Source organism: Onychostruthus taczanowskii, unplaced genomic scaffold (genome assembly GCF_017590055.1).
Source record: "Onychostruthus taczanowskii isolate IOZ18803 unplaced genomic scaffold, ASM1759005v1 scaffold10, whole genome shotgun sequence".
In the NCBI taxonomy this organism is placed as follows: Eukaryota; Metazoa; Chordata; class Aves; order Passeriformes; family Passeridae; genus Onychostruthus; species Onychostruthus taczanowskii.
The window spans coordinates 2,435,982-2,461,867 of record NW_024496526.1 but is presented as its reverse complement, the minus strand read 5'-3'; the positions used below and the strand labels follow the sequence as shown (position 1 = coordinate 2,461,867).

Sequence of the window (25,886 nt, the reverse complement as noted above, 5' to 3'; positions counted from 1 at the left end):
TTAACTGTTCCATATGAGAATGGACAGGATTTAAATTGTTTATTGTATATAATATAAATAAAAATCAAATTCTGTATATAAAAAAAATTATGTCCAACATATACAAAGATATCTAGAAATCTGCCCTCTTTTTGTGTTCTGTCCCTGTTTTTCAGTGAGCCTTTGCACACAGAACTGCCAGAACAGACAGAAGTCAGAAGCTGTTATAAAGGTCAATATATAAAATACAACAATTTAGGGTCCAAGACTTCTCCAGAAGTCCCAGACACTTTACCACTGTGATCAGTCCAGTTTGGCAATGGGACTAATCCAGGCAGTGGGTTTAGCTCAAGCTGTGACAAGTGCTGAAAAGTTCCAGTGGTCACTTTTCTTAAAGACATCTCTGCTGGGCGCTTTCCTGTGACGTCAGGTGTCAGGGGTGCTTTTGGGAGGTGTCACAAAGGGAACAGAACAAACCCCTGCCCTGTCCTGCAGCTATTTCAGAAACACAGATTTAGAGTTTTAGTAGACATTGCCAAGTGAAGCAAGAAAAAAATCCTTGTATGTATTTCCACAGCATTCCCTGCCTTAAAAATCAGCAGTGCAAACTGTGCTGAAGAAGTGAAGATGGAAGTCACAGGAGTGTAAACAGACAGCGCTTGACAGAGTGGATTGAATCCTGAAACGTGAAGGGTGAAGCATTTCTCAGCCCAAATCCAGGGAATAGGTCCTGGCACTGAGGGAAGCACCAGCACAAAGAGAAGTTTGGGACCCAAAACCTATTGGAAAAACGGAAAGAAAAGGCACAAGAGTAAAACTGGGTGAAAAGAGGTTGCAGGTGAGCTGTGTGCTGAAGGCAGGGCAGCCACGGGGCGTTTGTGCCATCGGAGCAGAGGGCTGGCAATGGGAGTGCAGCTCCGTTCTCCAGGATGTCACCCAGGATCAGGCCACGAGGAGCAGCAGTGCTCCACCCATCGCTGCTGCCGGAGCAGCAGCTGGGAAGGGAAGGGGCTTTTCCAGCTTGGCAGCGATGCACGCACAGGAGTTTCAGCGGGTAGGGGCGGGCTTCACTCGGTATCGCCTTCTCTGTTTTCTGCTCTCCTTCCTTTTCTGTTCCTGCTCTTTCCGGGCTCTGGCCATGGTAGATGTGATGCACTGAGAATCCAGAAAGTCCAGCAGCTTTGCCTTGGAAATTTTAATGCCATTCTGTTTGAGCTCTGCGTGCAGATCAGCCAGCTCGATGGGCTCGTAGAAGAGAATCCTGTTGTACAGGGCCGTGTTTGAGCGGATGTAGCACCTGACTGCCTCCAGCTTCTCCTCTTCCCGAGCTGCTGCTTGAGATGCTGGAAATTCCTCTTCCTCCTCCTCAGATGTAAAAGCACAGGTTTCGAATCCATTCACAAAGGAACTAAAAGCAGGACAAAACAGAGCAGAGATCAAGAAAAGAGCAGGCCAACAAGAACAGGACCAGAGCTCCCCAAATACTTGATGGTGAAGCCCTATGACTTCCCTCTGTGGGATCACAGACCCTGCACTACAAGCACCCATGCACCACCAGCACCCACAAAATGAATGAGGCAGAACATGGCAGGGCTTCTGCAAACTTCCTATCCCAGCCAGGACAGTGCTGGTCCAACACACCCAGCCCAGAGCTGTATGGAATTTCTGGCTCCTGGCCCTTCCCTCCTGGCAGGTTCTGCCAAGGGCTGCTGTACTGTCCTCTCCCAACTCCAGCTGCAGGTTCTCAGGCAGCATGGAGTGCTCCATGGAGACTCACCTGCAGACCAGGCATACCAGATTTGGGCCTTGCTCATAAGCAGCCCTTTTATGTTCTGAGCATAGTTCATTGGGAATTAGACTGAAAATCCAAAGTCTGTTTCTTTTGTAGGAGTGTGCTGACCTCCACATGACACACTCAAGGAGGTGGCAAGGCAACTCCAGGCCACAGGGACAGTCACCTCTGTTTGCCTCATTCCTATCTCATCTCTGTCCTGCACCCCTGAGTGTTCTGTCTAGGATTGCAGTGCCTCACCTCTGTGAACCAAAGGAGATGTCACTTCCATCCACCGAAGAACGTGCCGACTCCTGGGATGCTGGGAGCTCCTCGCCATCAGCTGCCAGGGACTCAGATGGCATTTCCTGCTCTTTGGCTCCTTCTGGGCGATGTGTCACTTTAGCTCTGTCCTTGGGTGCGGCACAGCCTGTTCCATGGGATGCCCCATCAGCCTCACCCCTAGGGAGCCCTGCAGAAGCCTTGGCAAGCTTCCTCCTCTTGCCCACAACCCTCGGGGCGCCGGAGCGATTCCCGCCCGCAGCCCGGCCCGCCTTCGGCTGCCTCGGGGACTTCTGTGGGAGGGGCTGGGAATAGGAGATTTCATCCTCAAAGTCAGAGTCCCCATCCTGGTGAGTGTACTGGAATATCTCCTTCAGCTTCAACACCATCTGGCGCTTTGGGAGAGCACGGACACCGAATCTGAAAGAGAAAGAGAAGGTGGGAATTTAGGTTACAGTAACGCGGCACCTTCCATTGTAACAGCTCAGCAAGAGGTTCAGGCCAGGAAGTGCAGCTGGAAAAGTGTGATGTGACCTCAGAAAGCACTGGCTGGAGCTTCACCATGGCTCCCTTTCTTTCACACTGCCTGCCAGCAGGTACCTCTTGTAAAGAGCCATCCTGGGGGAGGTAATGCTCACCTGCTCAGCTCCTTCTTCAGCTGCGGGGTCTCCATGATGGAATAAGCTGGCATAGGTGTCACTGGAGTGCTGGGGGACCTGTTGTTCTCCTGACAGGATGGTTCTGCAGCAGAATGAAATTACTGTGATGAGAATCAGTACAGAAAGGACTTAAAATGGCTGGTAACTTCTCCTCTTAGTGGCAGAAATCTAGTATTATCTAATAATTGTTTAATACTTCCTTATTAGCTGCTTTAGTTATTACTCAGCTTCATATTGGATAGAACAGTCAGCACTTTTTTTTTCCCCCTTAATTGGGATACTTGGTTTTCATTGACTTTACATCAGAAAACGTTTTAAACTGGGACATATGTCACATCTGAAAATGAGGCCATCCAGGGCTTTGTTAGAACAGGCAACATTTAGAAAGCAGTTAAAACCATGTTTACTGAATTCTGTGCAGTGGTCCTTCTCCCAGGAAGCAAATTTCCTAACAGAGTCTTGATGCATAACAAAACTGAGCAAATCAAGCTACCGGGGTCTGCAGTTAGATGTTGATTTAGTGATACCAGTTTACTCATGCTGTGAAGCACAGCCAGTCTCACACATCGTGTTCTAATCACCCCTTAAACTAATCATTTAGTATGGCATAACGATTTAATTACATACTGCAATACCAGTTACAGCAGTCCACTGGCAAGCAGGCCTGTGTTTTGTTCTGCTTTGGTTGTTTTTTCTCTATCCACGAACCCACAGCTTCTGCAAGGAGTACTGTCACTACCAAAGGACTGGTGACAATGAAACACTCCAGGAATCCCACATGTAGACAGGCTCTTTCCCACAGCAAATGCCTGCACCTTCTCTGTGCCTGGCCCTGCCAACTGTTTTGCATCAGAAAGCCCAAAGACTCTTTCAGTATGTCGAGTGCATCACAGGAAAGATGATCACTAAAATAAAAGCAGTTTAACCTAGCCCTATAAATCTAGTATCAATATAAGCTCTCACCAGGAGTCTTGACAGGATCTGTCTGACAGGCCCCTGCTGCAGCTGCCAACCTCTGAGACAGAGGAAGAATCTCTGGAAGTTCGTCTTCCTTCTCTTCTCCATTCCAGTCATCCCAGATTTTGGAGTCCAGGTAACTGGCTCTGCTGCCCACTGATGAACATGGCTCAATAGGGCTCTTCTCAAGGCAGTGCAAAGTTGTTCTCCTGCCAGCAGGACTTCCTTGGAGAGGGGTGCTGCCCTGAATTCCCTGCACCTGGACTGGGCTCTCCCCCTGCCCCTGCCAAGAGCCAGGGCTGGGGCTGCTGGCCACGCTGGTCTTTGCACGGCTGACTTGGCTGGAGTCGTGGCTGTCACCTCTGGCTGGTGACAGATACCCAACGTGCCAGCAGTCATCAACAGGGATTGGGGGCTCCTCACACAGCAAGACACTGCTACCCAGAGAAGGCAGACTTACTTCCCTGTCACTGTCCTCCAGCTCAACCACACTGATGTTATTTTCCAGTGGCTGCTCCTGGCACGGAGGCACCAGTGTGGGTAAACTTGAGACATTGGCACATTTGCCTTCTGTGTTGGTGTGACCAGGGGAGAGAACTGGATCTACTGGAGAAGCTGGAAGGGGGTTCTTGGAAAAGGATTCTGCTGCTGGGCTGCTGGGTGGGCTCTTTCCACTGGCCAAGCTCTCCACAGGCAAATGTTTGTCTGACAATGTTGTTTCATGAACTTTTATTAAATTTCCAGCCATTTCATGGCTACTATTACTTGCTGCTAAGTTCTTTGTGCTGAGTTTAGATCCTGGACCCTTTAAAGAATTAATACTTGTGACCAGAGTCTGTGTTGAGAAGCTTCTGCTTTTGCTCAGAACTGGTGTTCCTGGCACAAGCCAAGAGCTGTCTGTACCTGGAGACATTTCATTACTGAGCCTCTTCCCAGGGCTTGGGTTTGGACTCTGTTTGATCTCTGTACAAGCACCCATTCGTTTGCTGAGAGGAAATTCAGGGGACACCTTTACATCACCACTTACACACACTGTGTCTGTACTGCCACGTGAGACCTGGGCTGATCTCTGCTCTATTTCAGGGACTGATGAGTTATGGTCAGGTTTTGGTATATCAAGACCTTGTTCCATGTCTGTACACTTCAGGTGCCCAGGAACTTCCATTTCCTTCAGAGCAGAGTCAGACTCTGGCAACTTCTTGCCTTGCTGTAACTCCATTTCATCATCAGAAGAAGATAAAACAATAACATCACTCTCCTTGATCCCCTGAGCCGCAGCATCCTGAGTCCTGCCTGGTGATGACAACACTGGGACATGTGTGTGCTTGTTTGAGTCACGGTGAGGAAGCTCTGCTGGAGAAACTGTGATCTCATTTTCTGATACAGCATCCAGCTCCTTGACTTTCTGGGAATGTATTTCATAAGGTGGGAATGACTTTTCCTTTTTGTTTTGCTTTGGTGTTGACACATGTTCCCTGGCAAACTTTCCCTCTGATTTTGGAGATGCAGGTGAAGAGCCAAGAGCAGGAAAAAGGGACACATAAGGCTGGGGAGTTGGACTCCTACAAAATCCATTCTTACATGGAGAGCAGTCTTTTTGTGACTTGCTGAACAGAAGTGAATCATTAAGACCAAAATGTTTTTCACTAGGGAACTTTCCTGATTCTTTGGTAACTTCTTTCACCGGGGAAGGCTCACAGTGATACCCCTGAGAGGCAGAAAACAAACGTTCATAGCTGTCATTTATATCAGTATCACCCTGGAAACCAGGAAACTCCTCTTCACAGTGATTTGCCTTGTCATGTGAGACCTGAGGTGACCTGGAATCCTTCACATCCTCACATCCCCCAACAGCCCCTCCTTCATTAGCACCATGGGAAGTTCCATCCCATTTCTGAGGTTTACTGTGGTGAGACACAATAGAGGTCTGTGGATCATTCATGATCTTGCACCTGTTTATATTCTGCATCTTCTCTTCTTGTGCAGAAAAGTCACATTTAGATCTTTCCACACTGTTGCCATCCCTCAGATCTTTGAGGCTGTTGCTTACTGAAGCAGATTCAGGTCTCTTTACCTCTTCCTGCTCATTTTGCTGGTTTGTACCTTGGACTGCCTCGGTGTCACTGCAGATGCTGCAGTCTGTTCCCCTGCTCACCTCTCTTTCACCCTGAGCCATCTTCCTCTGAGTTGCAGCAAACTCATAGATTTCCTCCAGCTCTTGTTCTCCCACCTCACTGTCATCCTCCTTCTGGCACTCAGGGCTCAGCATAGCTACTTCTTCCTCATCTTCACCCACCCACACTGACTTCAAGAGGTCTTGGAAGTTCTCAGCTCTGTCCTCACAATCTTCATCCCTCACAGAGATAAGATCATCTTCTGAATCCACTCCAGAGGACACCTGGCTCTCTCCAGTGCTGCTTTCACACTCTGCCATCAGTTCCCTCACACCAAACCTGCAAGGATACAATAGGAACATTAGTATTTCCTCCTCCAGTATTTCTTCAACATTTGGCTGTCAGATCACTTTTGCGAGCTTTGTAAGGAATTTACATGAGAATGTTGAATTTCTTAAGATGTACAAGCTCCAGTGTACTCCTAAAATTCCAAATACCCTTTTCCAGGTGTCACTCACATGAAAGTATCAGGCACATTCTTCTTTTTCTGTGTTTGAGACTGACTATATTAAATCCCCTTGGCAATGGGAAAGTCCCATGGAATGGATGGGGCTGGATAATATCTGCAATGTGCAAGATTCCTGGCTTTTTTGAGTGACACGGCACCTCTCTATATACATTTGGCAAGCCCCAACCATGTCCCACCCATATCTCAGCAACTGCTCCTGTTTCATGCTCTTAGTGCACACTTAGGACCACGACTGAGAGCACGACTGACACACCTTAAAGCCTGAGCATCCAATACATTCTACAAGTGTTGTTCAGATAAAGTAAGAATCACATAACAGAAGTTGTGCTCATCATTTTCAACATCAGCTGCCAACAGACATCCTGAGACAAAACTCAGCCAAAGTCTGCTGAGCATATACTGAACACAAAACCTCCAATACAGTTTTTCAGCTGAGGCAGGATGTCCTTACAGGCAAGCTCCATTTAAGATGTAGCAAAGGACCATGGAATTTGTAAGCCCCTAAAACCGCAATGAAAGATCTCAAACTGGGGTCTGTGTGGCTGAAAGCCTGAGGGATTCCAAAACATGCTCAGGGTACACACCTGGCAGCCAGAGCCTGCAGCTGGGGCCGCAGCCCAGCAGGGAAGTTGGTGTCAGCAGCATAGAGGTACCGCAGGAAGGCGGCCACAGCCTCGGCCGACACATCGCTCAGCAGCGCCCGGCGCGTCGGCGCGGCCCCGTCCTCCTCCACCACCAACCCCTCGCTGTGCACCTGGGCCACAGAAAGCAAAGTCTGTTTGCTGATAAAGCAACACAACACCTACATTCATCCTTGCTCCCATCAGCTCCTTCCATTCACTCGAGCCCAGCCCCGGGACCAGGATGCCAAGGCGGGCAGTTACGCAGAGCTCCCTATGGAACAGGCCATGTCCTTCCTGACCCTATGGCTGTTAACTTTAACTACTTGCCTTAGTCACATTTATAAAAGGTGGTCTTAGATTTCACCACTTAGTTTTGCAATCAAATTACTTTCCAGCCCAACTTACATCTACACCTCTCTGTATGAGCTTCATCTGGTCTGTTTTGAATTGACCTGAAAGCTGCACAGGAGCAGGTTGGGCACTATTCAGCCTAACATGCTCTGGGAACATAGGAACTCCTTCACTAGCCTTGCAAAAAGCACAGTTAGTGCAGGTACCTCCAAAGCAAGAGTGACAAAACCTCTGTCCCAGAAACTTCCAATTCCCTGCTCACATTTCCTAGCCCAGGGTCAGGCAGAACACACCAAGATGGACAAGGCAGTCTGTGCTTGCACAGGGACAAAAATGCAAGGGCAAGAAGCACTTTGAAAGCTTCCTTCATTGCTCATGGGTGGAATGCAAGGATTGCATTGACTCCCCATAGCCTCCCTGAATAGGATAAAGTAGCACATATTTCACCACTCTGTCAGGATTTATTCTGGTTTCCTAAGCTGAAACACCACTGCAGTCCTGAGGCAGCTGCCATTCAGGCCAGCAGTGCTGTGTGCTGGTTTGGGGCACTGGCTGGCTGTGGGATGGGCAGGCTGGGCTCTCCTAAGCAGGAGCAGAAGGAATGCCAGCAGCACTCACAGCCTGAGCCGCCGCTGGACACCGCGCGTACAGCACGAACAGGTGAGCGTAGAGGACGTCCCCGCTGTCCACCTGGAACTGGACATCACTCAGGTGGGGGTTGTTGACCATGGCACCAAAATCTTGAGCCAGCAGCCCCAGAGAGGACTAGGACACAGAAGGAACACAAAGACAGCTGTTAGGTTAGAGATGTCAAACACTTTCCCAGAAAAATAAGACGGGAGTAACCCAGTTTATCCGCACTGCTGTGCTGCGGGCCCAGCCTGGACATACCACCTCTGCCTCCTGAAGATAATATCAGCTTTATGAACTTCAGGTCTTCCACAGGACAAGCAGACAAGTCTAACAGACATTCCTGCTCTGTTTTCCTCTACTTTTTCACAGCCTGTCCATTGTGGAGAAAGGGCAGTGGTGTTGTATTCTGCTGTATTGTGTCACAGCACATTATCACCCTCAGATCTCACCACACGTTTCCTGCTGTGGTCTAGCCACAGCCTATAGCTGGCCTCTTGATCTACTGCCTCCCACCACAATTTTAGCAAACTGTAAGTTCCACTTCAACAGACTTGAACTCAATTCACTAAAATCAGGATAAGAGGAAAGAGGATGATTCAGGAAGGGGTAATGAGCCTTTCTTCTCTTTTTACTGTCTGGCAATGACAGCTGAGAAGAACAGCTCTGCAACAAGAAGCCCCCATCGAATAAAACTAATGTAAGCATCCAGTTCAAAGGAATTTATGAGCATGCCACTGAAATCTCTTTTGTAAATTCCACTCCATTTTAAAAAAGAAACACAACTTTTATTATCATTCCAGAGCCCCTGCCTAGAATTCTGGAGAGGGCTGAGTTACCTGTGGCTGGTTATGGTGACAGTAAGGTCAGGCTTGGGGTACGCTGCCAAAGACAGCAAAGACGGCAAGACAGCTCCTCTGGAGCTGCTCCCAGACAATCTCCTGAAGACTCAGATCCCTCCTAGTGTTGTAGCTCTGGAGGTGGCTCTGAAGTGCTTCAGGGAACTGTGAAACACCCTCAGATCACAGCTGGGTTGAGAAACTGCCTAACTGCACATGAAAACCAGTTTATGGCTGACACCCTAATCACTGACCTTGTGCTTTTCAAACCTACTGCAGAGCTGAGGAACTGCAAGTTTTATTCCAGGAAACACCTGCAGGACATGCAGTTCCACCTGGAACAACACAGCTCTTAATTTTCTTAGCAGGTTTCTACATTAGCAGTGGGCTGTGGAGAGCCAACCTTTCGACTCACTCCATCCAGTAAGAATTAGCAGCACACACCAGAACACTTCTCCCAGCCTTCATAGGTGGGCTAGGGAACATTCTGCATGTTGTGGCAGTGCTGTGGACTGATCTCCACAGGGAAGACAGGAAACTCAGTCTGGAAACTAATCTGACTCCTCTTGTTTTCTTATTCTTGGCAGGTGGGATACCTGTGAGGCTGCTCTGGGGCTGCCAGCAAACACAGGCTCCAGATGTGACGCTCCAGGCAGCGAGCCCAGAACAGCTTTCCTGCTGGTGCTAAAATTATCAATCAGGAATGGGGAAATTAAACAAGGCCAGAAACCTCCTGGCTGCTCCACTCTCTGTGCAAGGCAAAGAAACTGGCCAGAAGGCAGCTCTGAGCAGGTATGAGCTGTGTGCTGGAGAACACACCAGAACGTTCTCTCCTGCTGAGGAGGCCACTGAGACTGGACCCCACTGATGTGACCAAGGGTCTTCAGCACGGGGGACTGTTACCAATGCAGGGAGTGCATTTGCTCTACATGGTTACACTGTTTGTGCTCATGTAAAGCACAAATCTCTCCCACTCCAGCAATCCAGCTCTTCAACAACACTTCACTGGCTCAGGAAAACTATAATGGAAACGAACAGACTCTGAAAAAATGACTGTACTTGTTTTGCTGGGAGCAACTGAGTTTCAACAACACTGTGAGAACAGTTTCTGTATTGCTAAAGGCCTCTGGTTTAATAGAAAAACAAAACAAGGCCTTTTCCTGCTAAGGATAATTTTTTTTAATATTCCCAAAGAATATCTAGAGTTTCTGTACCAAGTAGCTGGGATCCTCAAGTTGAATACCAATTCTCACCTCAAGGAATTGTCTCCTTTTAGAAGTATCTTAATCCTTTAAGCACAATATGAAAGTGTGTTAGAGCATCAAAATTTATCCAGCACCAAAATGTACTTCCTTTCAGGGCATGATTATTTATTATCAAACAAAAGGTAGTAAGTTTAATCAGATAAAGTGGATGACCTTGGTAAGAAAATGAATTAGTTTTACTTTGTATGAACTTTAATTGAATAAAACTGATTATACATTCATGGAAAATTACACATCCTCTGGTGCATGTGGGATAAGATGACATCTAGAGAACACCACAGGCTTGATAAAAAAATCATCTGTGACTTACTAGTCTGTGTTTCTCACTCAGTCACCACAGAGCACACACTGATTTTCAAACTAGATCCCCTGTGTTGCCACAACTGAGGCTTTTCTACACCAAACCCTTTAAAAGCTCAATTAGCAGCAAAACCTGCTCATTTTCCATGGCCCTCACAACATTCCATCATCTACCAGGCCTTTATGCCAGGATTTAGTACAAGTCAACCAGTCCTTGCAAGAATTCCCCCTCCCACTGCAGGACACGGTGTGGGGAGGAAGGTGCCCGAGGAGGAAGGAGCTCCATTCAGCACCAGCCAGAGCTGGGGGTGTGAGCCCAGAGGGAGCAGCAGCAGCAGCTCTGTCTCTCCTGGGCTGCTGCCAGTTTTCTCCTGGATAACTTGGGCATTAAAGCAGTATCCTGCATAACATTCTGCAGCTGCATCCCTGCTTCCTACCCTCAAACACTCTCAGTGCTACAGCTCCCTAACCTGCACAGCCTGGCCTTCTGTTCCCTGGCATTTGAATAATCTCTCAGCAGGCAGGACAAGTACTGAAAAATCCCCAGGCTCTCGTGGGCATGGATGGAACACCCCTGGTGTGCTGATCTCACCTGTGCCCACGAGGAATCCTCGAGTCACTGTGAACCTTAAGCACCACTTTGTTTCCACAGATAGGAATGGGAAATATTCCACACTTCTTTGAACTGCACAAAGGCAACATTTTTTAATCGTTATAGATGAATACATAAAGAGTAGAAAAAAAGGTTATCCTTACTCTTTTGGTACTGCTCCTGAGGAGGCTCTTCTTCTTGGATGGGGGCACAAAGCCACTAAGTGGGGGATCACTGGAAGTCACTTCTTCTCCTCAGGGAAGAAAATGCACATCACAAATCACATACAACGTCCTTGTGAGACAGACTGATCTGAGAACTCCTAAGAGGATCCTTGCTGTGACAGCTGCTATGACCAGGCTGGCTGGGCTGAAGGCTCAGCCTCTCCCTCATGGCTTTTTGCAGGGTTTGGCTCAGGGTTGTGACAGGCTGAGGGTACCCAAGCACCATTTCACTGTTATTTATATACATTGAAGGGCCAGGGACCATTTGCTGCAGTTTAGCAGGGGAAGTGAGGAGAATTATATCCAAGTGCAAATGCAGACAGGTGAGCTTAGGAACCATGCTCTCTTTCACAGATGAACAGGAGACACAACAGATTCTGCTGAAGAGCCAGAGCACTTTAAGGGGTACCACTGCCCTCAAAATGTGCAGTTGTGCACCACATGCAACTGTGACTGGGGACATTAGAGAGTTGCCCACAGAGGAATTCCAGGTGTTGCATTTTTTCAACCCTGAGTAGGCACAGATAAACTTCAGGTTTGTGTAATCGATGTCCAACACAAAATCATCCCTCTTGTGCATCTCTCATCCAACTGTCTCAAGACCTGAAAAGACAGTGCACAGAACTGAAAGGCTGTCCATGTAGAATCATGGAATCACAAACTGGTTTGGGTTGGAAGGGACTTTAAAGCCCATCCACTACCACCTCTGCCATGGCAGGGATACCTTCCACTTCCCTAGGTTGCTCCAAGCCCTGTCCAAGCTGGTCTTGGACACTTCCAGGGATCCAGGGGCAGCCACAGCTGCTCTGGGCACTCTGTGCCTGGGCCTCAGCACCCTCATAGGGAAAAATTTCTTCCCAGTATCTAATCTAAATATAACCTACTTCAGTTTGAAGCCAATCCCCCATGTCCTATGTGTCCTTGTGAAAAGTCCCTCTCCAGCTCTCTTGTATGCCCAAGATAAGCAGGAATGAAGATTTTGTTCCAGCTGTTGAACACATCCATGTTCCCTCCTGGCAGAAAATACTTCAATTTCTTTAATTTTAAAATAAAATTTAGAATCTGCTGTTCAGGAATTCTCGTAAAAGCTGGGATTTATGAATCATTTCAGAAATATCAGGTTGACTGTATCTACATCTTATTGCAGGAAAATGTGCCCCCACAGTACCACCTCTTGGATCAACACCAACAAGCTGTGGGTGCTGCTGTGGCTCCCTGACTCAGCCCAGCCACAGCCTGGCTCTGTGCAGCTGAAGGAACCAGGGGCAGGGCTCACAAAGCTGCCAGAACTCACCTGGCTGCTCCGCTGCCTGAACATGGCCAGTGTCAAGGTTCCACTGAGTCAGGGTGAGTCCTTCCCTGGCCAACTCCACCAGGTCCTGCAGGGTCTGAATGTCCTTCTGGCTTGGGGATAAAAGCTGCCCATCTCCTTCAGGGCCTGGCTTGGATTCATCAGAAGTTTGGCCTCCAACCTTTGTGCAAGTGGGCTCCTGAGAACTGAGGTCAGGCTGAGTTTGCTGGGGTACTTTTGGCTGATGAGATCCCACCGATGGCTGAAGGTTCTCTGGCTTATTCTGATCAAGTGAGGAGGAAAAAAAAGACACCAATAAATTAGGTCTTGTTTTATGTATTTGCAAAGCTCAGAGTACAGTGCCCTACTTCATACTCCTGAAACATCTGTGAAGGATCACAGAGCATTGCCCAGGTACAGGGGATTCTGAGGAGCAGCTCTCTGCAGTTCTATGAAGAACTATGGTCCATCTCCAGAGATAAGACAGCTCTGAACAGAAGAAAGAAAACTACAATGGAAAATGCAGAAAAGTTGGTTTCTGCAGGAGCATGGCTGTGCAGGCAACTGCCAAGCAGGGAGAAAGGATGGGGGAAAATGCTCCCAATTCAACATCTAAATATTTAATTATAGCTGGAGTTCCTGGCAAAAGTCACAGCTGAAGCTCTCCAGGTGCTTCTGTTCAAGTTCTGAAGTGCTTTTGCAGTTACATGTGACTAAATCAAACTTTCACCTTGGACTGGGTATTTTCCAGGTTTGGTCTTCATTTTCCAAAAAATAATTTTGCTTGTTTATTTCTACATAAAAATAGTTCAGACATTTCTGTGAATGGAAAGAATCAGAGGAAAAACACACTCTTGCCACGATTTTAAAGACCTTCCAGCTTTTTATTTTTAAACTTTTCTGGCAGTTTCTGGCTTGAATGAAAGGTCAAAACTTCCTAGAATGAAGTCCCTCCTCTTCAGCCTCAACCTGCAACAAGCCAGAGAAACATTGGGCTTTGACAAGGGAACAAGTATTAAATAAAGCACCTAAATATGCACAGTAGATTTTGAACAGGAGCACCAAACACTTCTTCAAGAGAAGAAAGAGGGAAGAAAGAGAAGTGATAGCAGTCTTGGAGAAAAGAGACTGAAAGAGCTTTGTCTGTTTCTGTGGGCACTTTTTATAAAAATACAGAGCACTGGAAGAGGCATGTCCAGATGGAACCAAAATGAAAGAGTGGAACTGAGACCTGGACCAACACTCACATGCAGCAGGAGGCAGTGGGATGCACAGGGAAAGCCTGAGTGCAAATGCTTTGCTGTACAACTCCAGGCACTCCCACCTTCTCTGTGCTAGCAAATATCAGGCTTCAGTTTAAATTTTTCTCTCCAGTCCTTTCTGAGTGCAAGATGGGCAAAGTTCACACTAGAACTGACCACAAAGAAGTGCCAAGTACAAAAACAAGAGCCAGGCTGCTGTAAATATGGACAAACTAATGGCACAATGAGCAGGATGGGGACCCTTTAGTCAGTATCTCTGTTCCCATCCCTTTTACTTTCAAAAAACCATGGTAACCATGGTAAACCATGAACCTTGTTCTCCTCTCCAAAAGACAGAAATGAAAGTTCAAGATCCTCAAAGCTCACTGTGTAAGACCAGGGGAGAACAGCACGGGCAGTGAGTGTGCAGAGAGAGGCATCACTGGTTTACCTTCCAAGTCAGGAAACAGAAGGGATACAGGGCAAGTATCAACAACTAGAGCACACACATACCAGAGCAAGGACAACAGAGCCCCACCTGCACAGGCTTCCAGGGCACAATTGGAGGGGTTAAGGCTGCAGTGTAGAATGACTCGGGGTCACAGGGTCCCGTCAGAGCACTGATGTTCCATAAAAAGCATTTCTTGGCTTTGCACAATGGCATGAGCCAGGCTGCTGTTCCAGATTCATCCTCCAGAATCCTACTAATGGGCAGCTGAGGGGTGGGAGGGAATTCCACCTCTTCTGTCAGCATCATAGCTACCCTCTCCTGGATCCTCTTGTGGACCTTCTCCGGGTCCTGCAGCAGCAGAGGTGGAGGGGCACTGGTGCCTTTCCTACGCCTTTTTTTCTCTTTAAAAAGAAAAGGAATCCAAGTAAGTAAATACTTGAACACACAGGGCAGAGGAGATCAACACAGCAGCTTCTTCAGTGCTGTAATTAGTGACTACCAATGCCCAACCCCAAATCCAGCTGAGAGCACCTATGGGCAAAAGCAGGGTTGTGAAGAGTGAAGTCTCCCCTCTGAACAGCTCTCAACCCTCTCCCCTCTCCCCAAAGGCAGCTGTCTGCCTTTCTAAACCCTTCTGCACTCTGGAATGGTGAGGCCCTGCTCAGCAGCATGTACTGAACACACATGGCACTGCAGAAAGGACAAAGTGATAGGAGATAACGCTGAAAAAGCTGCATTAATCCAGGCTGCAGCAGGAGGACTAGCAAAAGAGAAATAGCAATCATATTTTCATATTATTTCTCCTCACTTCCACAGTTTACAAGAAACAACAGCTTAAGACTATTTTACAGATTCAAAACAACAAATCAGTGAAAAAAAGCACAGGATTCCTGAAACCCATGGACATCCTGCTGTCATTCTTGACTGCATCTGGATACTGCAGATTGTTGAAGCTCTGACAGCTTAAACAAACCAGAAACAGGGCTGTCATCCCTCCTGTATCCAACAGGGAAGTTTTGGTGGAGAACAGCCCTGTTACTCCTGCAATAACACAGCCTCAGACACTAACGTGCTGTAACACATACCTGATCCTGGCTTCCATTTGATTGGGAAAGCAGCCACTGCTTTCACATCTGTAACTGATTTTGCTTGCTCCTGCTTTTCTTGCTCCAACAGAGAGCGTGACATTGCCATGGCAACCTGCAAATCTTCATCCTTAGGCTCCAGTTTGGCCCTCTTCTGTGTTTTCCTCAAGTCCTCGTTGAAGGGGCCCTTCCTCTTTGCCCTGCTGGGCTGATTGCTGAAACCCAAGAATGCAGCAGGAAGCCCCAGTTAATGTGGCTGGATCAGAGACAACAATCACTGAGTACTCCAGAGCAGCTGTTCCATTTGCTCAGAGAGATTCCCATGTCAAGTCTAATAAAAACCATTCAGTACTTTCTTTCCTAGCAGAGAGCAAAGGATTTATCATTCATGGAATTTAGAGCAATTTAGAGAAGTCTTATTTTGGGATATAAGCATCTGCTATCTCTACCTTGAATGACTTTTTCTACCAAAGGGGAACAAAGAAGTTGAAACAGGGAGAAAACCAGATCACCAGAAAATGCTTTCCCGCCCTTCTGCTTGCATTGGGAACAGGCAATGGTCCTTCTTTGGCACAACAGGACTTAGGAGCCCCTCCACAAACTCACTCAGGCACCACTGGGAGCACTCTGAAGATTCTGCTCAAATTCAAGCAAGCAGCTCTGTACCAAGCACATTCCAAAACATCACATCTGCTCCCTCTTTGGCTCAGGATGAAAGGATGTTCCCAGGACAGCCATGAACTGGGGAGCTGAGGCACTGGCACCACAGATCTCAGGAAAGGCTCCACACTCATAATCTGTAGTTCACTCCAGAAGCTCAAACAGACCCATTCAGCTTTACTGAGCAATTGCCTCACAGAGCACAAATCATTCTAACAAATCACTGCAAGGTTATTGAGTCCCCATTTTGCTCCTGCCAGCTGGCTTTTAAAATCATCCAACCACCTGACCTCTTCTGAGAGAAATTCAGATGATTTCTCCAACTGACTGCTCCATCCTCACTGGGTCATGGCTCTACTTGACCTGCTCTGGACTCAGGGTTCACCCGGTGTGTGAGTCAGCCTTGCATTTACTGTTATTCCCGACCTCCAACGCCTCTCAGCCCAAAGGAAGCAACCAGCATCTTTTTTTTTCCTACCAGCTTACCTGGGACACTGAAGAGCTGCATCACCAAGCGTGGACACCTGCAGCTGCACTGCCTGAAGCAGCAGGTTAGGAGGCACATCCATCTCCACAGCACAGCGTTTCAGGTGACTGACTCGGCTCTGCAGGGTTTGGAACTGCTTCCCACAGATGGGACACTCAGGCACCACTGGTTTGCTGGAGGATGACATCTGTGCTTCTTCCATGTCATCCAGACACCTGGGAGACAGTGGCAAAGCTTACCTATGGAGACTTTGAAGGGTCCATGCTAAGACTGAAGCCATTCATATTAATACTGATATTATAACAGAAAGCACAATCACTTCTAATATCAGTAACAGCCATGAGCATCCACTAAAGGAACAAGAACTATGTGCCCACCACTGTGAGGAACACAACATGGAACAGTTACATGGAGATAATGGTCTCAGAGGCACATTAAAACATATTGCTCAAAGGCAAGTGCAGTGAATAACTTTAGAATCATCAAATCCCACATGCTTTGGGGTGGAAGGGACCTTAAAGGACATCTTGATCCATGTCCCTGCCATAGGCAGGGACACCTTCCACTAGAAGAGGTTACTCCAGTCTGCCTTGAAAATCTCTTGGAATAAGGAGTCCACAGCCTCTCTGAACAACACACTTCATGTGTGCCCATCACCTAATCCCTCTTCCTGCACTCATTTCAACATTCCAGTTCATTTATAATGACAAGTGTAACAGCTAACAGAAAAGAGAGCAGCTGAACTGACACCACGCTCCAGAGTGCAGCATGATGAACTTAAAATAATTTCTGGCAGGTCAAAACTATGTAAAAATTTGTACTTGTTCTTTTTCTGTTCTTTCCAAAGAGATTCAAGGTTGAAATCCTAGATCTGCAGGACCTATTACAAAAGTCACTCCCTGATTAGGTAAAGACACACACAGGGCTGTGCTAAGACACCATTCAGTACTGATGATTACTGGTGTGTCAGTGCATCTGTCCATCTACAGCTTCACTCTTGGGATGAAGGCTGCTATCAAAAAATCCCTGGCTAATACAACCTTGTAATTTCAACACATGTTAATAGTTCAGAAAGCCTGACTTTCCAAAAAACATATCTAGCACTGTCACTGTTTTACAGCTTTTTCAAGCAGCACAAATTATCTGAAAACAGAAACAACAGTAACCCAGAAAGCTGCAGGTGCAAACAAGCCTGATCAATGAGAGCCAGTCAGTAACATGATGTAGGACTGGACAATTTACATCACTCCTGCTATATGGAAGTGCTTGAATTAAGAATTTACAGTCATTCAAATGTGTTTCTGATACTCTGTCAACAAAAAAGCATAGTTTTAATTTCCAGAGAGTTGTCTGTACGTAATATATTGTGTTTGATTTTATCACTAAGGAAATTGTTAAATGAAGGGCATTTCAACTGAGACATCTCTATGAGTAGCATCACATTTCCCTCAGCAAAGAGCTCAGATACAGTGACATACCAGATGTCCTCAGATAAATTTCAGCAAAACAGAGCAAACACAACTTTTTTGGCTGAAATCAGTAGATCTCAAAATTTGGATTAGGGAGTCATCACTAATGGAATCATTAAGGTTGGAAAAGACCTATAAGATCACCAAATTCCTTTATAATGGCAGCTCCTCTGCCACACTGCTAATGAAAGCAGATTTGGCCTGGCCCCACACGTGCAGAAGCCCTGCAGGGCAAGGCAATCAGCCTCTGCTTTCACACCAAAACGACTCCTCAATTCAAGCCTTAAAGGTAAAGACCCTTATGCATAATCCCTGCTCCCATTGCTCCATGGCTGGGCTGAGTGAGGAGTCTGTGGGGCTGGATGGAAGGACAGATCCTGCTGGTGTCTGACCTGTTGACGTGCTGCTCTCGCCGCAGGGTGTTCATGGCTGTCAGGTCCTTCTGGCAGATCTGACAGAAGAACAAGCCTGCATCCTCCAGGCTTGCCAGGGCTTCCTCCTTGGATTGCTGCTGAAGAGCCAAAGCCAGAGCACTGTCGTGTTCCACGGATGGGAGATGGGGGGTATCTGGCAAAGAAGGCAGAGATGATGTAAGATGGAAAACTAAATCCTGTACGGAAGGTGAGAAACTGGTACACTTGTCATTATTAGCGTATTAAACCAGACACACAAAAATCCATTGCAATCCTTCTCTTGCATCTTCACACCTGATCTCCACCAGGAAAGGTACAACCTGCTCCTTTCCAACACTCCAAGACTGAACCAGCCCAGGAGGAGGAGGTGACAATTCCTCACAGCGCATCACATGTCAGAGACAATGAAGGGACAGTTTTGGCTGAAGTTTCGGGGAAAAATATGGAATTTTATACACCAAATAACACAGCAGATTTTCATGTCCATACAGTGCCAACAGGGACCTGATGTATAAAGAACCAACCAGAGTAAATTTGCTGTACATTCCATTTATCAACACAGAACATATCACCTTAGAGAGTGCTTGGAGAGGTACCAAAGATGGGGCTACCTAGGAGCTGCCTAACACTGTCCCAAGGGAAGGACGACCAAGTTCACTGATCCTGTTGGAATTTCAACGTGTTTCCAAAAAGAAAATTATTCCTCTAGAATTTACATAAGGTTAATTCAGCCTTAGAGAAGAGCTGGGAAAAAAAGTATGGATAATCCTTTAACAAAGTTTTCTCAGGGATCTGGAGTGACTTGCACAGCAGCCACTAGGCCAGCAAGGAACAAAGCTCCGGGATCCAGCACTGCTCCTCAGGCAACCATTCTCACCAGCCACTCACTCTGCACACACCAGAGCCAAGAGGAGACACGTACCATCCTCAGGAGGCTTCTGCTCCTGGCTCCTGGCAGGGAAATCCCCGCTGGTCGCAGCCTTTGGCACGCTCCCATCCCAGCTGTGCTTCAGCTGCTCGGGTGCCACCCTCTTGAACTGCTGCATTCTCTCCACCACCAGCTCTGCCACCCGCACCTTGGGCGTGGGTGAGGAGCAGGTTCCAGGAGGAGTAGCAGGAAGGAAGGGTAAGGTAGTCTGGGAACAGCCACTTGGAGGATTTACTAGAGGGGGAGAAAACACCAGTTTTACCAGGCAGTTTTAAACACACGCTGAGAGCTGCTGGGAGGCCCTTCCCTGACAGCAGCCAGGCTCAGCTCTGCAACAGCCATTCTTGGAGAAGTGAACAATTTGTGTAGCCACAGTAACAACATCAGGGTCCTGTGCTACAGGGACATTTAGAGACCTTTGTATCCCTTTTATAGGTAGGAATATTATCAAGGAAGCCTTGCATGGTCTTCAGCAGGGACATGGAAGGAGTCCCACAGCCCTGCTCTCCCAGCATTCCCACCATACAATGTCCCATTCCTGACTGACCTAATTTATCAGTTAAAGGACTTCCATCACTGGTGACTGCATTCTGACCATCATGTGTAACAGCAGTGAAGGACTAATCTTTTATTAATTAATCCAACATCTTTCTTAACTCATTCATGTTTTTGCCCTTGACAACATCCAGTGACAATATGTCACCACACAATGAAGCACTGAGTGAAAAAGCACCACAATATACTCTGAGCTTGCTTCTAGATCATCTGAGAGTACTTTTCTCAGCTCTGATACTGCAAAAACCAGCAAATAATGACTAGCCAAGCAAAGCTTCAGCTTACTGAGGAACATCTGCCTGCAGCACAGAACCCACTCCTAGGTTAAACCTGTGTAAGGTGCAAGCCTTCCAACAGTGCTACTGTGTTCCCTCTGGATGGATTTCTCAAAACCGTCACTGAGCTACAGAGTCCTTCCAGTCCTTGCCTGTCTTCTGTTTGAACTGCTGTAGGTCACTCACCTGTCAGAGACCTCTGGCTACACTCAGTGCTCCCTGTGCTCAGCTGGCTGGCAGGGAGGGGGCTTCTTGCTCCATCCCCCTGTGCAGTCTCACCACTACAGGCTGCAGCATCACCATCTTCTTCGTGCACCAATGTTTGTTCCTTTGGACCCAGATTTTGAATTAAGTTTTTCTCCTTCACTGCTGGTAAGTGATGATGGGTTTGGCTCTTAGCAGCAGCTTTGCCTCTTCTTAATTTGCTTCGTGTTGTGGTGCTCTTTGGCCTGTTCTGAACCCTCTTTGTTGCCTCAGCATCCCCAGCCTTTTTCTTTGCCCCATTCAAAATATTTGCCCACAACTCTTTAAAATCATTGTCCTGTTCATCCATTGGCTTTCCAGGAACACTGTGAGGACTGGAGGGCAGGGGGAAGCACCAGAATCAGTTCACATTTGCATCAGGCCTTCCAGCACCTCAGAGATGTCCATTCTCCAGACTCCAGTAAGGTCACTAGACAGAGTGGGCACTTCCAACAGTTCATTCCTCCACACTTAATTCACATTCAGCAGAGCATGTTTTCTCTCCAAGGACCTCACCTGCTTTCACGAGCTGGTTCTTCAGAAGACTCTGAATCATAAGTTAGGCACCTCAGTTTGTGCAGAGCACATGTAGGATCATCATGGTAAGCTACAGAGCTTCAGAGAGACACTTATGCAAGCCCTTAAACAAAGAAACAAAGCAGGTGGTCATGCACGATGGTACAGGCAGATGCACTGTGGGACAAGGTGTAAATTGCTGAAGGAGAAGTGAATTTGCATGAAATACTAAGATTAGAAACAGCACATATTGACCCCAAAGAGTGGCCCTACAATTGTACTACAGACATGTTGTGGCCCAAGCCACAACAGCAAAGGAGAGGAGTGATTTTAAAACAGGTATCTGCTGTGGGGTAGGTTTTTGTCTTGGAGCTCTGGATTCAGACAGTCCTTCTGTTATACACATTCCTACTTATATTTATATAGCACAAGACCAGTAAATGCAGCAGGAAAAAAACCCATCCTTCAGCTCATGCAGTGATTCTAGAATGTTAAACTCTGCTTTGAGACACTACAGTTTCAGAGAAGAGAGCCAACCTCATTTGGAAAAGTAAATAAATGGAGTTTCTGGCACTTCAGAAGGGGTTTTAGGAGAAGTGAGAGAACAATTCCATTAAACATGTTCACCTTTTCTCTCCTCTTACTTACACAGTTGCTTACTTAGGATTAGCTCTCCTGCTCCTGCTGAATTCTTCCCCTGAGTACTCAATAAACCACGGCACTGATCATGTTTCCCAAACTGCTGTCACATATATGAGGTAAACAGACTAAATAAATGGTATTTTTAAATGAATTTCTTAATCTTTTCAGCTACAGCAAGAGCAGCAGTACTAGGCAGGGATTACCTGGAACAGCATTGGGTACAGGGTCCAGATGGAAATGCCATCAACTCTCAGGCAACATTAAAACTAGAGCTCAATTCTTACATGTTTTCATTGTCCCCTTCTTCCTAGTCCTGAGTTCATTATGGTTCTGGCTGTTTTACCAGGAGTTTTTATTGCTCCCAAAACCTACTTCTTTCAAACCTAAACCAGAGTGTTTCACTTGGAATGGCAGCAGCTGTGGTCCAGTTACTCCAGTAAAGAGCACAGAAAGACTCAAAAAGCAGGAAAAACACACGGGGGATTATTTTCTCAAAGGCTTGGCTGCAGACATGAGAGGCTGAGGAATGCTGGTTACACACTTCCATGGGTCAGCCTTTCCTATAAGCAATTACAGATGTTAATGGCTTTATTTATTTTAAACTCAGGCTCCCAGACCTGCAGAGGATTTTGCTGTGAATCTTGAAGTAATTTTCTGTTAGAGAGAAACAAAGGTTTTATGTAGCTGGTTCATAAATTTACTTTTTCTGGACAGAACACTGGGGTAGTTATAACTGTAAATTGACCATTTTCTTCTAAGGAGGAGACAGCGTGTGGAGAAGTCCCAAATCTCACATCCTACATGGCTTTAAATACCTCAGGCACATGTGTACTGCTGGATTATTTATGGTGAGTTCCTGGTATTAAACTTTAAAACAGATCAGCACTTTGGCATTTGCCATCAATGTTCAGCATCCCAGGCAGATCAGATCAGATCAGATCAGACACACCTCTGATGCAAAACTCAGAATTTATCTGTATTACTCCTCCCTTTCCAGACCCACAGGTTCCTACCCTGTTCAACATCTCACTATTTCTGAAGTTCCTGCTATTTCTGCCCCTAACAACCAGCTTTGGCACCAGGTTACTGAGTTCAAAAAGTAATGGTTTTGAAAGCAATTTCTTTCAGTATAATATTCAATTAATTTTGGAAGACTTTAGGACTCAACAAATCACAAATAAAATAATCAGCAGCACTTACCTGTTCACTGAGATGCCAAATCTATAGCCCAGCTGTGCCCTTCAAGTAAACATGGATCAGCAAAATGGTAGAAAGCAGGACCAGTAAGAATTAAAGATAGAGCCTGGAAAATGGAGGGAAAAGGATGGATTTAGTGTATTTTGAAAGGACTGCTCTTGATGATCCTTTGCACCATTTCAATAGGTAGCTGATGGGAACCTACAAAAAGATGGAGAGGGACTTTGGACAAGGGCCTGGAGTGACAGGACAAAGGGCAGTGGCTTCCCACTGCCAGGGAGTAGGATTAGGTGGGATACAGGGAAGCAAATCTTCACTGTGAGGGTGGTGAGGCTTTGGCATAGATTGCCCCATACCTGGAAGTGTTCCAGGCCAGGTTGGACAGGGCTTGGAACAATCTGGAATAGTGGAAGGTGTTCCTGTCCAGAGCCAGAGGGTGGAACTGGATGACCTTTAAAGTCCCTTCCAACTCAGATTATTCTGTAATTCTATGATTTAAAAGTATGCACCTATTACATGCCTTCAATTTACTGCCTTGTAATTACTTAGCTAAATCATAAAACCCTTAAAAAACTCCAAACAGCTAAAACATCTGTTACCCTCCCACTTTTCAGAGCAGCCTCTCTTTTAACCCCTGAAAACATTTTTCCACCCGCAGTCCAACTTGACATGCTCTCAAACACACAACATTGGGGCCTGCTCACTTGCTGCTTTACACCCTCAGTCTGTTCCAGGAACAATTCTCCTGCCATTTCAGCCTCCAAGAACATGTCATCACCGTGGCTACAACAGCCCATCACGCTGGGCAGGCCTCCACAGCTTGCCCACAGCAGATAGCTTCTCCCCTCCTGAGCACCACAGTGGTGCCTCAGCACATCTCCTCCTCAATCCCTCATCTTGAAAAAAAAATATTCACTTTATACTTCCAAAACCAGGAAAGCTCCTTGGAAGCAATCTCCTGTATTTCACAAGAAATGCTAAGGGAAATTGGATTATTTAACATTAGAAAGTGAGGCAAAAACATAATTGAATTATTTTCTGGGATAGGAAGGACATGGACCTGCTGGAGTGATTCCAAAGGAAGCCACCTTTCCACCCCACCCCTCCCTCCAGCTTCAGCTCAGGCTTCAGAAGCCAGCTAATTGCCAGGGCCTGGATGACCCTGCCACTAATTACAGAGTGCTGGCAGCAGCAGGATGATGGGATGCACCACTTGGGCTGGCACTGGAAGTTTCATCACCTTCTTCTTCTTTTGTGGAAGCTGCAGCCAAAGATCTGAGGGTTAGTGATAAAACTTTCAGTCAAGTCAGACCAAACACTACGAAAGGGAAGAATTTCTGCAGTGTTTTTTCTGGCAGCCATACCAGAAGGAGGTCTCTAGGGATTCTTCCAGACCAAATCTTGTAACAAAAAATCTTCCTACTGGTTCCTGATGGAGAAGAACCTACATGTCAATGGTGTGACTTCTGAAAAAGCACATTATCCTCCATCCTTTTATGGATTCTTCAGTGGGGCCTACACCACTAACCAACACGTTTATCACTACTTTATAAAGACATGACACTGCATGTGTGCAGTGCAGGGTCTCTGTGGCTGAAAAAGTGCAAAAAATTTAACACTGAGGAGAACAGGGCTTGTTCTGTGAGGAGAGAACAGATGTAAGTGCAAAACACAACTCCAAAGAGGTACAACTCTCTTGTCCTGGTCTCTGCCAGCTTCCCTGTGCTAGAAAAAGGTAACAAGACCAGATGTGGGAAATAGGAAATGAGAAATTAATTCAAGTGTCTATAAACAAGGGAATGCTAGGTAGGAAAATCATACTGAGATTGCAAGGAGCAATCTTATCAGGGATCAGCATCAGTGTCCATCTGGCACCACCCACTTCCATGTCTGATATCCCTCCAGTCCTCACATTTCTGTTCAGGGCTACACCCACCCGTACCAGCACCCTGCTCACACGGCAAAGCATTTCAAAGCATTTCACAGTCACTAAAAAACCTATCACATTCTAGACAGAATTTAAAATCATTACTTACACGACAAAGTGTCCCTCTACCAACACGTCCCAGAACAGAAAATTCACTTTATACCTCCTCTGGAAGGATAAAGGGGAAGTGAAGAGAAAAATAAACACTAACGGTCGCTGAGGTGCAAATGCTCCTGCTTGTATGCAAACACAGCAAAGAGGAGCAGCTGGTGATGCAAAAATCAAACTGGTTTCACTGAAAACAACAAGTTATTCATCTAAAGAGAATAATACAACTGATTTTAAGGAGCAAATAAAAACATTTCGGTAGAGGCCCCAAAAATCAATAAAGAGAAAGATACTTGATAAAAGCTTACTTGGTTTTCAGAGAAGGAAAGGTAACCAGAGTGATAACAAATACAAAGATGTAAAATAGTATCATGGGGATGGAATTGGATTCTGAATACAAACAATGCAATATATTAAAACCAGGAGGTAATAAAATCACCTTGTCAAAAAAAGTTGAGGACTTTCAAAAAATACCTTTTTTGGTGTACATGAAAACCAAGAAGTAAAACCTACCAAGGCCACTACATCAAACTGTGGCACTGTTAATCCTGCAAATACTAAATGTTTCCAAAATATCCACCCCCTGATGGTGCTGAAAGCAGCCTATTTTAGGAGCAATCCAAAGCACACTGAAAAGCAGCTGCTGAAGGTGTTTCTGTTAACAGAATCAGATCATTTGCAAGCAGAAGTCACTGTGATTTTTCAAAAAGGACAATTAGGGAAGTAAACACCCATCTTGCAGACTGAGCTCAACACAAGGCTGACAAAGAAAGGGCTTATATGGGAATTGATGAATAAAGAGGGATAATAAAATTAAGCCAAATCAACAGAGTTTATAAAAACCCAGACCTACATTCAGCTAATAACGAGAGCTCTCTGTGTCATCAGAGGGGTAATTCTTCTACAAACTACTAAAGGAGTATCAAGGGACAAAATGATTAACTAAAATCCAAAAAAAATCAATACAAGCCATTTTAAATTATTCAAATGCAGCTAGGTAAGTTTCCAAATGCAGCTGCAAACAGCTGCCATTGAGCACTTATGTTTCTAGTGCTACCCCAGAGAGATTAACTCTCTGCCTATCCTGTTTTGTGTTCTTTACCTCAAGAGCTGAGCTGGGAGAGACCCCAACCACCAGGATCAAGCTGACAACAAAGGGAACCACTGGACAGCCCATCATTCCTCCAAACCTCAGTGTGACCTCCTCCAGGTGCCTGACTCCACTCCAACAGGGATAACTGTGACCATGTCAGGCAGTTCTGCTAGTCTGCAGATTGAGAATG

General features: G+C 46.3%; 1 protein-coding gene across 5 annotated transcripts; it reads right to left on the bottom strand.

The window, feature by feature from the left end:
• Positions 1-25,886, bottom strand: SLX4 (SLX4 structure-specific endonuclease subunit). 5 transcript variants are annotated; one of them, XM_041408710.1, is made up of 16 exons: positions 25,706-25,883; positions 22,572-22,674; positions 20,157-20,853; positions 19,135-19,374; positions 18,192-18,366; positions 16,330-16,545; positions 15,184-15,398; positions 14,186-14,499; positions 12,410-12,689; positions 11,056-11,144; positions 7,884-8,030; positions 6,876-7,045; positions 3,655-6,101; positions 2,671-2,773; positions 2,012-2,452; positions 1-1,387 (listed from the first exon to the last, which is right to left on the bottom strand). In XM_041408710.1, the coding sequence occupies exons 3-16, from the start codon at positions 20,521-20,523 to the stop codon at positions 1,027-1,029; spliced, it is 5,565 nt and encodes a 1,854-aa protein (XP_041264644.1). In that variant the 5' UTR covers positions 20,524-20,853; positions 22,572-22,674; positions 25,706-25,883; the 3' UTR covers positions 1-1,026. The 5 variants fall into 5 exon arrangements, with proteins under 5 accessions (XP_041264644.1, XP_041264655.1, XP_041264667.1 ...); XM_041408721.1 differs by having other exon boundaries at positions 11,056-11,141; XM_041408733.1 differs by having other exon boundaries at positions 11,056-11,138; positions 25,706-25,882.